The 15,622-nt window shown below is 32.6% G+C and overlaps 2 protein-coding genes and 2 long non-coding RNA genes across 4 annotated transcripts; 3 read left to right on the top strand and 1 right to left on the bottom strand.

Moving 5' to 3' along the window:
- Positions 1–217: 217 nt before the first annotated feature.
- Positions 218–2,068, bottom strand: LOC146949387 (uncharacterized). Its single transcript, XM_085745423.1, has 2 exons — positions 1,143–2,068; positions 218–1,051 (listed from the first exon to the last, which is right to left on the bottom strand). Exons 1-2 carry the CDS (start codon positions 1,803–1,805, stop codon positions 809–811), a joined length of 906 nt encoding a protein of 301 aa, XP_085601549.1. The 5' UTR covers positions 1,806–2,068; the 3' UTR covers positions 218–808.
- Positions 2,069–2,235: 167 nt separating this feature from the next.
- On the top strand, positions 2,236–3,002 carry LOC146949386 (uncharacterized). Its single transcript, XR_015027243.1, has 2 exons — positions 2,236–2,705; positions 2,808–3,002. It is a non-coding gene; the product is annotated as an uncharacterized LOC146949386 (long non-coding RNA).
- Positions 3,003–8,291: 5,289 nt separating this feature from the next.
- LOC146949385 (uncharacterized) lies at positions 8,292–8,753 on the top strand. Its single transcript, XR_015025403.1, has 2 exons — positions 8,292–8,432; positions 8,535–8,753. It is a non-coding gene; the product is annotated as an uncharacterized LOC146949385 (long non-coding RNA).
- Positions 8,754–10,652: 1,899 nt separating this feature from the next.
- Positions 10,653–15,014, top strand: LOC146949384 (putative sodium/metabolite cotransporter BASS1, chloroplastic). Its single transcript, XM_085745422.1, has 7 exons — positions 10,653–11,163; positions 12,722–12,815; positions 13,024–13,057; positions 13,139–13,193; positions 13,661–13,744; positions 14,102–14,389; positions 14,513–15,014. Exons 1-7 carry the CDS (start codon positions 10,681–10,683, stop codon positions 14,663–14,665), a joined length of 1,191 nt encoding a protein of 396 aa, XP_085601548.1. The 5' UTR covers positions 10,653–10,680; the 3' UTR covers positions 14,666–15,014.
- The last annotated feature ends 608 nt before the right edge of the window (positions 15,015–15,622 follow it).

Below are 15,622 nucleotides of genomic sequence, written 5' to 3'. Positions count from 1 at the left end.
GTGAATGTTGGATAAAATATGATAATAAAACAGAATGAAAAAAATGGAAATTTGGGCTATAATGGATAAATGGCAGAATTTTGACCCAAACAGATTTTTTGGATAAAATGGAGAAATGGAATGGAAAGAACGGGATGCCACACTTCCTAATCCAAGAAAGTGATAAGTCTATGGGATTGAGGATCACCACAAGAAAGGATTCTTGATATGATCAATGCATGGTTCAATCCAGAACCAAAAAGAAGCAAAGCTTCCAAATTCACATAAAGTGACTTTTTTTATCAAAATTCGCTATCTTTACATATCATTTTCGTGCTCTATTTATAGGAGCTTATTACATGATGATTTTGACTCTAAAACTCTTAGAAAATGAAAGGAAATGCAGCCACTAATTACAATAATGTTTTGGTGGCTGATTAATGCAAATAAAAGGTTACAAAAATGACTTTAAGGTGGGGGTGGCTGCATCAATGCATGGAGATGTTATACATTCATTTGCTTCTTTAATGTGTTGTTTCTTCTCTTACATCAGCCCATTCATCAAAATCACGTCATCCAATTCATGCTCATTTTACACCAAGAAATATTCCGAATTTGCTCTTGAGTCCAACAGACGAAATGTAGAGAATATTCTAAGCTTTCCAACGCATTAAAGATCACCTCAAACGGACATCCAGAGCTCCAGATATAGCCAAAACAAGACTGACATATCATGACCTGCGAAAATAAAACTTAGAACCCAAAATTAATTTGGTTCTTTTATTCCACAATGACTTTATTATTCTTTTCAAGAGAGATAATTTTAGGATCACATCATACTCTCCCTCTTCAAGAGAATTCGACCTCGAATTTTTAGCTTGAATACCTCCTGGGTCAAAAACAAATCTACAGAATCCATCACATGTAACTTTAACTTTAGAGAGCTCTTCACTTTTGTTGGAAGAATTTGTTTGCTTTTCATCAACTTTTGATTTATGGACATAATAATCGTTCCAAATCTCATAATTTCCTTCCACCTGTTGAGAAAAAGTTTCTTCATTGACTTTGTTTCCTTCATGACATAAAGAAGAAATGTTAGGAGATTGAACAATATTAGAAGAATTCCAACAATTAACAACACAAAGCAACTTAGAAGAAGGTACTAGTGTAATAGTAGGCCAAAACTTCAAACTATTTTTTTCTTGATTTTCATTCTCACTCTCCTTTTTCTCTTCTTTTCTCTCGACTTCTTCAGCACCTTCTTTTCTCTCTTTTTTTTCATCTACTTCTTTTTCATCACATTCTTTTTTTTCTTCTTTTTCCTTCCTTTTCACTTCTTCCTCATGACTTTCTTTTTCTTCTATCTCTTTCTTATAATTATTTTGGATTTGAAAGAGATTTTCCATTAATATTTTAGAGATATCAGCCATTCCTCTATCAATGTTTTCCATCATTTCCTTCTTTCTTTTTTGTCTTTCCCTTTCTCTTTGCAATATTTTTTCTCCTTCTATCTTTTCCACCTTCTTTCTTTGAATTTCTCTAAGATGATAAGAAGGTGCATAACGTCTCCTCATCATTGTTTTCATTTCCTCCCAAGTTTCAATCGGTGGATCTCCATACCTCCTTCTTTCCTTGATAGTTTGATCCCACCACACCAATGCATAATCTTTAAATTCAAGAGCTGCAACCTGCACTTTTTGAACATTAGAGTAAGTGTTGCATTGAAAAAAATGTTCAATTTTTGTTTCCCACTCTAAATATGCATCCGGGTCTCTTTGCCCTCGAAAAAATGGAACTTTGATTTTTTTGTCACTATATCTTTCCATTTTTTTCTAGAATCATAAAGATTAAAATGAAGAAAAGAAATGGTAACAATGGAAAGGGATTTCCAAATTGAAATTTTTTCCCAAACGAAACCGTGCTCTGATACCAAATGATAAAGAACAAAAAAGGCTGACATATCATGACCTGCGAAAATAAAACTTAGAACCCAAAATTAATTTGGTTCTTTTATTCCACAATGACTTTATTATTCTTTTCAAGAGAGATAATTTTAGGATCACATCATTTTCGTCCCAAAAGTGCTGAGAAGACGCCTCATGTCCCAAACAAGAGGCCATAATCACAACTTTTTGTAAAGATAAGGGGTCAAAAGAGCATATTTCCCTAAACATGGGGGGTCACTTTTGCCATTTTGTTTAAAAGGGGGCCAAAATCGCTACTTTTGCAAACTGAAGGGGTGAACAATGTGTTTAAGTCTTTTTTTTTATAAACAAGTTAAGTAAATTACCTAGTTAAACGACAATTCATGTGGACACAATGACCTGCTACTTTATTATTTGGGAAGAGTTTGGTGCACTTTCCAAATTCGTCATCAAGTTATTGACGTCGTTGTCGGGGATTGTTGATAATTCAGCAAGGCAAATCGTTTTACTTTGTAAATAAATATTTAGTTTATTTCTGTTTGTTTTATTTAGAAACATGACAAATTGGCATATTGTAGGGACATTTAATAATAAATCCTATTTTGTGAATGGTTTCTTGGAAATTCTAAGTGCTAAAAACTATTTAGTTGACGTTGACATAAAATGAAAACTTTTCTTATAATGCTCTCAAACAATTTTCAACTTATTACATGCGAATTCGAAAAAATATGGCTCAAATTCCATATATGTTTTATGCTTTTATTATCTTTCTTTCTGTATTTTTTGTCCCAACCAAAAGCGGTAAGTCATTTTCAACACTATTTTCAAATATCTAATTTCTCTTATATAAAATATTTCATCATATTTTAATAACATTTCTTTTATTTTTATCTAACATCACAGATTCTATTCCATGCACAACACACGCTCAATGTCCGAGAGATATTTGTGAACTTCCACAAATTGTGTGGTGTGTTGTTGGTTTTTGTGAATGCGTGTAAAAGTAACATATAAGTTGAAAAATAATTCTATGTCACTTGTACCTGAATAATTATATTTGAACATCATAATATTGGTATTCTTATAATTTTTCTAATACTTTTATTTGTTTTTCTTTGACAAGTTCAAATGTGTATTGTTATATTACACAAGTATGTTACCGTCGTTTGTAAAAACTATGGAAAACAACAACATCATGTCATAAATATAATTAAATATTTTAATAAATAAATATAATATATAACTGTGGGTAAATTATTTATTCTACTTATAGATTTAATACAAGATTGTTGGTTGATGTAAACTTAATAATGTTAGTATGTGTAACATCTCAAATTTAAACAGCGAGAGTATATTTTGTATTTTTATAAAAACAATCCAAAAATGATTGAGATCTCGATCATGGTCTCCTTTTCTTAAAATTAGAGTGTATTTTCATTTAAATACCTTTTCCAAAAATGAAAGACAGAGATATATTCATAACTCAAGTATTTGGCATACTACAAATGTAAGCACGACAATTTCAAGCATGCTATTTTCTCTTTTAAACACGAATAACTCCAAATAGAAGGGGAATAAGACATCAAAGAAAATCCTAAGCTGATCAATATTAGGTGTGCTATTTAAAATTTACGCGGGTATTAAAAAAATAATTAATAATATCGATTTTAATGGTAAAATATGTGTTATTTACTAAAACACCTTTATTAATTATAATTAGTATAAGAGTCCTATTAACTTGTGTCCTTAAGACACATGTTAATAAATCCAAAAGTAAAAATATTTTCTCAAGTTTTGTTCATTTAATTTATTACAAACTTAAAATTTAAATTCAACGCACACATTCCAATAAAAAGTTATTATATTTGATTCATTAATTTGTGCCTTAAGTGTAAAAGTTAGCTTTTTCTTTAGTATATAGTTATAAATGATTGAAATGCAATAAATAAAAGTATGTCAGTGGAAAAGAATAATAAATGTTTTTTTTAGAAAGAACAATAAATATTATATTGGTATTATAAAATGGACAATTGTCCTTGTTGGTTTTGGGTATAGACTTTTTGGGTCCTTTTCAACCATCCTTTGGAAATACTTATATCCTTGTAGTTGTTGATTATGTTTATAAGTGGATATAGGTAGTGACACTTCCCACTATTGACGCTAAGGTAGTGACCAAGTTTTTAATTAAGAATATTTTTACAAGGTTTAGCACACCTATAACTATCAATAGTAGTGGGGGAACTCACTTTTGCAGCAAAATGTTTAAATCTGTGTTGAATAGAGAGCAATAAAATAGAGATTAAAAGAATTTTGGAAAAAGTAATAAACCCTTCAAGGAAAGATTGTCTCTTCAATTATATGATGCTCTATGGGCATGTAGGGCTGCATACAAAACACCACTTGGAATATCTCTATATAGAATGGTATATGGAAAAACTTATCATATACCAACTGAATTACAACACAAAGCCTTGTTGGCTTTATAGAAACTTAACTTGGACTTGCAAAAAACTGCGAGTTGCAGAATGCTGCAACTCCATGAATTAGAATAAAATAGTCTTGTTACTTACGAAAATGCAGAAGTTTACAAGTCCAAGGTTAAGAAATGGCATGATGCTAAGATTCAAAAAAATGATTTCCAAGTAGGGGAGAAAGTCCTACTTTGTAACTCCAAACTAAAACTATTTTCTAGATAATTAAATTCAAGATGGTTTAGACCTTTTATGATTTCTCAAGTCTTCCCCAATGGAACAGTTACATTGAAAGAGGATTATGTATGGAAATTCAAGGTGAACACCAGAGAATCAAGCACTACTTGATTCTGGATAACATAACTAACAATAGAAGGTCAATAAATTTTGGAAAAGCTTCAACAAGCTTGGAATCAACCTCCCTAACCCTCCTGTGGCTGCTCACCTCTCTCTCTCTCTCTCTCTCTCTCTCTCTCTCTCTCTCTCTCTCTCTCTCTCTCTCTCTCTCTCTCTCTCTCTATCTATATCTATCTATCTCTCTCTCTCTCTCTCTCTCTCTCTCTCTCTCTCTCTCTCGCTCGTCTATAAGTTACACGTGATAAAAAAACAAAAGAAATGACTGCATCTTTATTTATAGAGATTCTGCAAGTGTAGGAGTGCTAGACGCAATGATGCTTGCCTAGCGATTCAAGCTTTCTTGTTTGGATGGAAAAACCAGTTGTGTTTAGAAATTTATTGAAACGGTCTTAGCCCGCTTAGCGAACCAAATCTCGCCTAGCGAACCACCTTTGGCTTTACTCCTTGGAACTCTCTATTTTGGCTCGCTTTCATGTTACTCATATCACCTTGCGAATCGGGGTTGTCCCATATGTCTTTGTTATGGCTTGCCTTATATCACATGTACTTGCATCGCTTTGTTCCATATTGATGTAGTTGTGTCTAAAACCTACAAAGGTGTGGGAAACATACATAATAGATATTTTGGTATAGTTTTGCAATATAAACTATATTTTCATATAATTGGGGGATTCTGTATTAGATTACTTGTAAAATAAGTCGATAAATGATATGGAAAATAATAGTAATTTATCACTTATCAAATTTGTAACGCCCGTCTTAACTATTTAATTAATTCAATGAAGTTTAGTATATATTTATAAATATATGCTTATATGATTTATAATTTGAGTAATTTATGTGATTTATGATTTGAGTGAGTTATACGATTTATGAAGAAATTATGTGGAGTATATGATGTTGTGAAGTTGTTATGTTGGTGTGACTTATTTTATTATTAAATAAAATAAGATATTAGAAATAAAATAAAAATATTAGAAGTTAGGCTGTGAGGTGGAAAGAGTAAGTTTATAGGTGAGGTGAGTAATAAGAGTAAATAAATAATACAGACATAAGTGGGAAACGTTTTTACGGGAAACGCTTTTGGAGAAAAGGGAGAAAAGTCAGAAGAGGAGAACCAGAGGGAGAGGCTATCGATTCTGCAATTACAAGGTAAGGGTGAGACTAATTTTCATTACTATTGAGGGTATGATTCTATAGGATGAATTTAGCATGATTAGGTTAAGTTTTGGTGAGAATTGGGAATTAGGTTTAAGACCGAATTTGATGATTGAATCATGAAAAGATGTTAGGTTGATGCTAAATTAGTGTACAGAACTTAGTTATACCATAAGATGATAATTAGATGTTAAATTGAGGTTAGAATTAGGAGATTAAGTGAAAAGTTGGAATTTTTAGGTTTCTGGCCGTACTGACATTCATCGCTCGCACCTGCGAGCAAGAACACTCGCATCTGCGAGCTAGAACCCAGAACTCGCAACTGCGAGCAATGCACTCGCAACTGCGAGTGACCTGTGAGCTCGCAACCGCGAGCAGAATAACTCGCCACTGCGAGTAAATACGTAGGAACCCAGAATGCACACTTTGCTCGCCATTGCGAGTGAAGTTACTCGCCACTGCGAGTTAGGCTGTTAGTTGCCCAAAATTGTCCCGATGCGATCCTTTCGCACGTGTAGTCTTGAGATGACCTTAGAAGTAAGTTAGAGAGCTGTTTAGGATGCTTTCATAAGCTCCAGAAGTCTGTTATGGTGACTGAAACTAGAAGTATTGCTGCATGAATGCTATAATGATGTTTTATGATAATTATATTGATGTAATTAATTCTTTATATGAATGTTAACACATTCAAGCGTTGTTAATTGCTGTATGTTGCTGCTGTTTTCTGTTGTCGACTGTTAGTGTCTTGAGGTTGCATGAGTCGGTCTATGTTGTTGGAATTTAAGAAGTCGTCCATGATTATGAGTCGTATGAGTTGTACACGTCGTTGTCTAAGTTGTTGGAAGTTGAGTTCATTGCATACTCATTAAAGTTGGGGGCTTTAGGCCCGGCAGCCTTTGTGCTCATTAAAGTTGGGGGCTTTAGGCCCGGCAGCCTTTGTGCTCATTAAAGTTGGGGGCTTTAGGCCCGGCAGCCTTTGTGCTCATTAAAGTTGGGGGCTTTAGGCCCGGCAGCCTTTGTGCTCACACGTTGAAGAGCCTATTATGCTCATTTTGTTGCTGATTGGTACCACATGCATTTGCATATCAAGAAGTTCATGATGTTTAAGTTGTCGAGTTGTTGTCGAGTTGATAGAGTTGCATGGTCAAAGATGAGTCGTGTTGTTAGGTTGTTGTTGAGTTGATAGAGTTGCATGGTCAAGGATGAGTTGTGTCGTCAAGTTGAGTGTTAAGTTGATTATGATTTGTGATGAAAATTAGTAATGGTATTTGATGATTGTATTTGTTATGTAATGAAAAATATGCTAATTGTTAATTGTTGATATGTTATTAATGTTTAAGTTGTTAAATGCATTTTATTGGATTATATGCTTAATGTATTGATTATGAAATCTCACCCCTTCTGCGTATATGTTGCCTCGACCGTGGGTAATGTGCAGGTAATAAAGATTAGAGGCGTTCATGAGTGGACTCTCAGTTGGTGTCTAGGTGCTCTGATACGTAACGGGATGGGGGCTTGCATTTACTTCTATTCCTTACGTGTCTCTTTTATGAACTAATTTATGAGATTTTTTAATAAGGCCTGCGTGCCAAGACTTTTAAATGTTGAACTAATTTCCGCTGCAATAGTTTAAGATTTTACATGATGTTGAATTTGAAGGATTATTATTATTATCCATTTTATGATTTAAATGAAGTATGTGACATTCCGTTGTGATCAAAATACTCTGATTTTAAATGAAATTTTTATGTTGGGAAAACGGGGTGTTACAAAATTCATCCTTTTAGAACTTTCTTTGTACCGACATTTCTAGGCACAATTACCACAAACAATTTTATAGATACATCACGGTTTCATATCAAAATCATCGTTTGTCAAGTACTTATTCATAATTGGTATTGGACCTTGCATTAATCCAACAAAGAATATAGAGGGGATTCGAAGAATCATAACCGCCGTCAAACATTTGAATCAATCCTTTTACTTTATGCAATCAAAATACTCTCATTGTGCAAACAAATCAAGCTTGAAAAACCATAAAATTTTACGGTTTTTGTATAAACAAGTTAAGTAAATTATCTTGTTAAACGACAATCCTTGTCCTCTAAAAAAAACGACAATCCATGTGGACATGATGGCCTGCTACTTTATTATTTGGCAAGAGTTTGGTGCACTTTCCAAATTCGTCATCAAGTTATTGACGTCGTTGTCGGGAATTGTTGATAATTCAGGAAGGCAAATCGCTTTACTTTGTAAATAAATATTTAGTTTATTTCTTTTTGTTTTATTTTAGAAACACGACACATTGGTGTATTGTAGGGACATTTAACAATAAATCCTATTTTATGAATGGTTTCTTGGAAATCCTAAGTTCTAAAAACTATTTAGGTGATGTTGACCTAGCATGAAAACTTTTCTTATAATATTCTCAAACAATTTTCAACTTATTAGATTTGAATGAGAAAAAATATGGCTCAAATTTCATATATGTTTTATGCTTTTATTATCTTTCATTCTGTATTTTTTGTCCTAACCAAAAGTGGTAAGTCAATTGCAACACTATTTTCAAATATCCTATTTCTCTTATATAAAATATTTCATCACCTTTTAATAACATTTCTTTTATTTTTATCCAACATTACAGATTCTATTCCATGCACAACACATGCTCAATGTCCGAAAGATATGTGTGAACTTCCTCAAATTGTGTGGTGTGTTGTTGGTTTTTGTGAATGCGCGTAAAAGTAACAAATAAGTTGAAAAATAATTATATGTCACTTGTAAGTGTATAATAATATTTGAACAACATAATATTTGTACTCTTATGATTTTTCTCATACTTTTATTTGTTTTTCTTTGACAAGTTCAAATGTGTATTATTATATTACAGAAGTATGTTACCATCGTTCGTTCGTAAAAACTATGGAAAACAACATCATTTCATAAATATAATTAGATATTTTAATAAATAAAGACAATATATAATTTTATTGATAAATTATTTATTCTATTTTTAGATTTTACACAAGATTGTTGATTGATGTAAACTTAATAATGTTAGTATGTGTAAGATCTTAAATTTAAACAACGAGAGTATATTTTGTTTTTTTAAAAAACAATCCCGAAATGATTGAGATCTCGATCATGATCTCCTTTTCATAAAATTAGAGTGTATTTTCTTTTAAATACCTTTTCCGAAAATGAAAAACAAACATATATTGATAACTCAAGTATTTGGCATAATACAAATGTAAGCACGACAATTTCAAGCATGCTACTTTTTTTAAAGAATTTCAAGCATATGCTATTATATCTTTTAAACACAAATAACTCCAAATAGAAGGGGAATAAGACATTTTTTTTTTTTTTTTTAAAGAAGGGTAATAAGACATCAAGAAAATTCTAAGTTGATCATTACATTGAAGATGAGGATTACAGGTACTAGAGACCCAATGGTAACGTCAAGCCTCATGGAATCTGACCACTAATTTAAGTTGCTAATGTTATGCCACTATTGTTGTCACGATATCTGCGTAACTCAATCTACTAAAATATCATGCATTCAACTCAGTCCACAACAATAGTAGAAAGTCACAATATAAATATAACACACACATATGTGTGTGTATGTATAAAGTTAGATTAATCAAGTGATTGGTTTGAAGTAGTTACTACCTCAATCTTATAACTACTAGACTAATTATAATTAATAAATGTGTTTTAGTAAATACTCCCTCTGGTCACTATTATAAGCAAATTTCTACTTTTTAGATTTATTCAATAAATGATGTATGTAGTCTATAATATAGACCATATACATAATTTATTGAGTGAACCTAAAAAGTCAAAATTTGCTTATAATAGTGACCGGAGGGAGTAACACATATTTTATCATTGAAATCGACATTGTTAATCATTTACTTAATACTCGTGTAAAACTTAAATAGTACCCTCCGTCCTAAATTATAAGCAAAAAAAACCATTTTCTTTGTCCCAAATTATAAGCAAAAAAGACCAATTTTATCCTATTTAATTATGTTTTTTCAAAAAATTATCTTTTCCAAAGGAAATTTAAATGCAAAGTGCATTCAATTTGCTCTCTTTTTCATTTTTTCTATAATCAACTACCAATGAAAATTGTTTTTACATCTTCCTATAAAATTTATTTGAAAGATAACACAAAAAACTATGTTACAAACTACTATGTTTTAGTTTTCTTAATAAGTGTGATTTTATTTTTTTTTGCTTAGTTATAGATAAATGAAATGCAATAAATAAAAATATGCTAATGGAAAAAAATAATTGGCAGTCAAAAATAGTAATATTTGCATTAAATGCTTAAATAATGACCCAAAAAAGGTAAAGTTTGCATTCAAAGTTGTGTAATCAATACATTGAATACTTCCTCTTTTGGCTTAAAATTTCCTCTTTTAATTTCCTTAACCAATGTCCCAGGGGCATCGGTTAACATTACCCATATTGTATATTGATATTTTAAAATTGACAGATAATTTAAGACAAACAAATAGTAAAAATAATACCTATTTTCAGACAGAGTGATTAATAAATTCTATTAAATGACGAATTATTCGGAAAATCTTTCACAATAAAATTAAATTACTTGAACCAAATAAAGTAGTGAAAAATCACGTGAGCTTAACTCAATTGACAAGAATATGTTTGAACCCTGACACCTCACTTCTTGATACTTAATTGTGTGAGCTATAGCATATACAAAGACGAGGTGGACACTGGAGTAGTCAAATGTCTTAAAACAACAGACAGCAACAATGCAAGCATCAATTGCATCGTACTCTTCACTTCCAATCACACTAATCAAATCCAGATCAAAATCTTCAAATCTAAACCCAATTTTACATCGAACTAAACCATGTTCTCGCATCACATTACAAAATTTTCAACCTCAATCACCATTAATCTCTTCCACATCAAAATCCCCCAGAATTCTGGGCCCACTTCGTTGTGGCATTTCGTCGAACAGTGAGAGTGCAAATGCAGGTGGGAAGAGTATTCGAGAATGGGTTGAAGTTGCCGGTGAGGCGATATCGACGGCGTTTCCATTATGGGTAACAATTGGGTGTGTGTTGGGTTTGATGAGACCAAGTTCGTTTAATTGGGTTACTGATAAATTGAGTATTGTGGGACTTAGTGTAATTATGCTTGGTATGGGTATGACTTTGACTCTTGATGATCTTCGTTCTGCTCTTTCTATGCCTAAAGAAGTTCTTTCTGGTTTTTTTCTTCAGTATTCGGTTAGTTTCTGTATACTTTGATATACTGTTTATGTTGTTGCTTTCATTGTTTACTTTGTTTTGATTACACAAATGCTATGTTTTTTATTGAGTAGACCACTTAAATCCGTCACAATAGGTCCATGAGATTATGAATATTTCAAAAAGGTCTCATACTTCTGCAAATGTTACAAATATTGATCTTGCTGATGAGAGTCAGGGACCAAATTCGATAGTAACGTTAGAGACTAAATTGATACTAAATGATTAAAATATAGGGACATCATATATTTTGTTTTTGTTGTGAAAACTCGGTATCAGGTCCAAGGACCAACTAGTACGAGGGGTCCAATCCCACCGTCCACTTGCAGGGCCCCATTTAAATTCAGAGTCAGAGCAAAGTTTTGTATGGACTAGCCCACCGAAATTGGCATAAGGGAGAATCGAACTTGAGACCTTGAGATGAGAACAATTCAAGGTCTCAAGCCAATACCACTAGTCAACCCAATGGGTTATATAGGGACGTAATTGATAGTAAGTAGTTAAATATAAAGACCAATTTAACAATTTAGTAGAGTCAGGGAGCTTTATGGAATATTCATAATCACAGGGATCTATTTGAGTGTCGTACAAAGTTTGGGACCAATTTTGTGGTTTACTCATTGTTTCTTATTTTAAAAATGATTTGTTATTCTGACACAAAATTGGACAACAATTTTCTAATTCAATTTGGATTTGGATGGTTAATGTAGTTTTTTTTTTGTTAATGTAGTTTAAATACATGGATAACTGTGTTTAGTGGATATTAATGGGATATAACAAGGTGTCACAATTCATTAATAATCCATTAAACACAATTAATCAAAATTATGAATGTGTTTTACCACAATCTTTGAATGTATAATTGAACACAAATTGTGGTTATTGAATATCATGTATAATAACGCGTGAAAATCATATATATTTTGAACACAATTTGGCTGATTAATGGATATCATGTATATTTGAACACTAAAAAATTGTGATTAATGACGTTTAAAATTGTGGTTAATTACGTTCATTGGATGATTTATCAATTGTGACACCTTGTTATATTTATTAACTATCCATTGAATGTAGTATTTGAATTGTGTTAACTATTTATATTGTTGTTGTAATTTGTTGTCAAATTTTCGTGTAAAAATTTCATTTCTGATTTAAAAATTTGTATTCGAAAACCATAAAATGATTTGTTTTTTCCAAAGAGATAACACAAAAGGTATTTTTTATGTGATGAATGAAGTTTATGTCCATTTTCACCTGTATCCATACACAAATACAAGGGATGACAATAATATTGTCAAGGTTTTAAATAATGAATACAATTGTAGTTGCGATCCTTGATAAAAAAGAATTGTGAACAGATGCAGTTAATGCAACTGCGATTGTGGTGCTCGCAGAGGTCCTAAAATGCTGATGTTGAGGCTACAATTTATTTAAAACCTTCGATATTGTGAGATTCCAAACAGCATCTGAGTTGGCATGTTTTATAGCATTCTAACTTATTTAACTTGATGAGACTTGTTCTGACAATTTTCAGGTGATGCCATTATCTGCATTTTTTGTAAGCAAACTCTTAAATCTTCCATCACATTATGCAGCTGGTTTAATATTAGTTGGGTGCTGTCCTGGGGGTACGAGTTTTAGTCTACCATTAACATCTATCTTATGTAGTCTGTGTTGGTTGCCTCACATTGTGTTGGTGATTTATGCTTTCTGTCTACCTGTAACGTATTCTATATAGTCTTTGTTTGGTTGCAGCACATTTGGTATTATGTAGCTGGTGCTTTATGCTTTCTCTCTATCCTTAACCTAATTTATGTAGTCTTTGTTTGGTTGCAGGCACAGCTAGTAATATTGTAACATATCTTGCACGGTACATAACGCTTATTCCAATGAATACTTTATTAATAGATTTGATGAGCAGGGTAATTTGATGATCTATTTATTTTGCTAGTGGAAACGTGGCGCTTTCCGTTGTAATGACAGCTGCTAGCACTCTTTCGGCTGTGGTTAGTATATTATGATAATGTTTTTAGTCCTATATTTGGTTTTCCAACTTGATGTACAATGTTGATGACAAAATATGGTGCTGGAAGGAATTACAGTCAAATCGAAATGGTGCCATATGGATTTCGTAATGCGAGATTTTTTGTTTAATTCCACGTTGTTAACTCTAAGTGGTTTGTCAGATTTAGTAGTTTTGAGGAGACTTGAAATAATCCATCACTCCATTATCTAAGATACCTACCGTAAAAATCTGCTGAGATTGCATAAACTTTTCATACTGTTTATGGCATTTTAATTTTTTCTGCTTTATTCGGCACTTTAAAATGGCTACGAAGTATCAGGAAAAGGGTAAAAAAGAACCTTGGGGGAAAGGGTGTGTATCAAACTCAGTTGTTATATTAGCGATAGTATAGTACTTTTATTTGTAAACAACTTCTCACATTGATTCGTCAACTACTTAACATTGCAGATCATGACTCCTTTTCTGACAGCCAAACTAGCTGGTAAATATGTTGCCGTGGATGCAGCTGGCTTATTAATATCGACATTGCAGGTTAACTTTCCATGGTTCTTGTTTTCATTTTCGCTTCAACTAATAAACATTTCAGAAAACAGATCTAACATTTTCTTTCACCATTTTCTTTTACAATTTTCAAAAACAGATCTAACATTTTAGAAATTTTGAAAATGCCAAAACAATGTTTTCATTGTTTCTAAAAATGCATTCTTCCTGCTTGCCTTGCATATTCTCTTTTTTGCAATCATTCACTGAGAGTCTTCAATCTCATTGTTTCTTTTTTTAAGTTTCATTGTTATAAATTAAAATAAACAAAAAATTTAGAAAACGAAAACTGAAGATACTTATTAGAAAGTAAACAGCCCTAATTGTCTCTCCGTTTTCTCTCAACAGGTTGTGCTTTTTCCTGTATTGGCTGGTGCACTTCTGAATCAGTATTTCCAACCTCTTGTTAAACTTGTGTCTCCATTGATGCCACCCTTAGCTGTAGCAACTGTGGCAATTTTATGTGGAAATGCAATTGCACAGAGCTCTTCTGCAATCCTTATGTCTGGTGGACAGGTAGTCTTAGCTGTCTGCCTTCTTCACGCTTCTGGTTTTTTCTTCGGATATGTTCTTGCCAGGAGTCTTGGGCTGGATGTTGCATCATCGCGGACCATATCCATTGAAGTTGGCATGCAGGTAAGTTTAATATTCTGTCATCGCAATTTTAAGCATAGGAAGCTTACTAGTTGATAAACCTTTTCGCGGTCCTTTGATCAATTCTGCAAACATTTACCCGTTTCTTTACCCTCGATATTGTAGAACTCAGTCCTCGGCGTAGTTCTGGCTGCCAAGCACTTTGGAGATCCCCTAACAACAGTACCTTGTGCTGTTTCAAGTGTGTGTCACTCTATCTTTGGTAGCATCTTGGCTGGAATGTGGAGACGCTCTGTGCCTCCTGAGAAGAAGGACTGAATATAGCTAGCTGAATCAGCTTTTGCATGTAACTAGGATGTTTCGATGTTCACTTGTAACATTTTCTGGTCAACAAATTAACTGTTTCTATTCCTTTTTGATAAAAAAAAAAAAAAAAAAAAAAAAAAAAACCCGTTCCTCGGTTGTCAAGGTTCTTCAATCATAATATTTTCTTGTAATCGTTAAAAATGACTTAGACTAAGTATATATTTGGATGCATGGTGGAGAATGTGAGAATATGATTTTCTGGTCAACAAATGTGAGAATATTATCAGTACTTTTTGCTTACTTTCTGGTTAAGCAAAGATTGTTTTTGATGCCAATGAGTACATTCTCAGTTTTATCCACAGAGAGATTCCCATAAAACTGTGATAGCTTTTATTATGCTTTCATTTATATTTGTTGTAAAGGGTGTATGTTTCTTTTATGTTTAAAAAGGTTTATGTGCTACAAATGGGTTTGAAGAAGTTGTATACGTAGTCAATGATTTCCAAATTGTGGTGAATAATTGATGAAGCAATAATTTCTACAACAGATATTTGGAAATATTATGATGTCAAACACACAGTCGCTACCCTTGTCACACACAAACTTGTGGACCAATTGATGTCTATAGAAAAGAAGTTAAGAGAATCCTGAAAAAGAAAAAAACTGTTGAGGATTGCTCAGAAAAGCTAGATGAGGCCCTGTGGACGTATAAACTGCATATAAGACACCTTTAAGACTATCTCCATATCAACTGGAATGCCACTTACCTATGAAAGGAAACACAGGACATTTTGGCTCAATGAACCTGAGGATGTGCAATCTTCAAGAGAACCAAGACCTATAATGACTAGAGGTTTGCTCTTTATGCATCTAACAATTGTTCACATGCACCTACTGAACGATAACTAACTACATTCGCTTTAAAATTGTAGTTAATTGCCCGAACGGTAGGTAATTGTGGTAAGCACC

The sequence above is a fragment of the Medicago sativa genome, chromosome 2 (assembly GCF_051527215.1).
Source record: "Medicago sativa cultivar Bolivia chromosome 2, Bolivia_mono, whole genome shotgun sequence".
NCBI classification, from domain to species: domain Eukaryota; kingdom Viridiplantae; phylum Streptophyta; class Magnoliopsida; order Fabales; family Fabaceae; genus Medicago; species Medicago sativa.
Note: the sequence above shows the minus strand (reverse complement) of the source record. Positions and strands in the feature narration are given on the sequence as shown.

Bases quoted from the DNA above. Each gene is read 5' to 3' on its own strand.
- LOC146949387 (XM_085745423.1), bottom strand. From the start codon at position 1,805: ATGGAAAGATATAGTGACAAAAAAATCAAAGTTCCATTTTTTCGAGGG. The intron at 1,052-1,142 runs GTACCTTCTTCT...TATGTCATGAAG, and splicing joins TTTGGCCTACTATTACACTA to GAAACAAAGTCAATGAAGAA.
- LOC146949384 (XM_085745422.1), top strand. From the start codon at position 10,681: ATGCAAGCATCAATTGCATCGTACTCTTCACTTCCAATCACACTAATC. The intron at 13,194-13,660 runs GTTAGTATATTA...TTAACATTGCAG, and splicing joins CTAGCACTCTTTCGGCTGTG to ATCATGACTCCTTTTCTGAC. The intron at 13,745-14,101 runs GTTAACTTTCCA...TTCTCTCAACAG, and splicing joins TATTAATATCGACATTGCAG to GTTGTGCTTTTTCCTGTATT.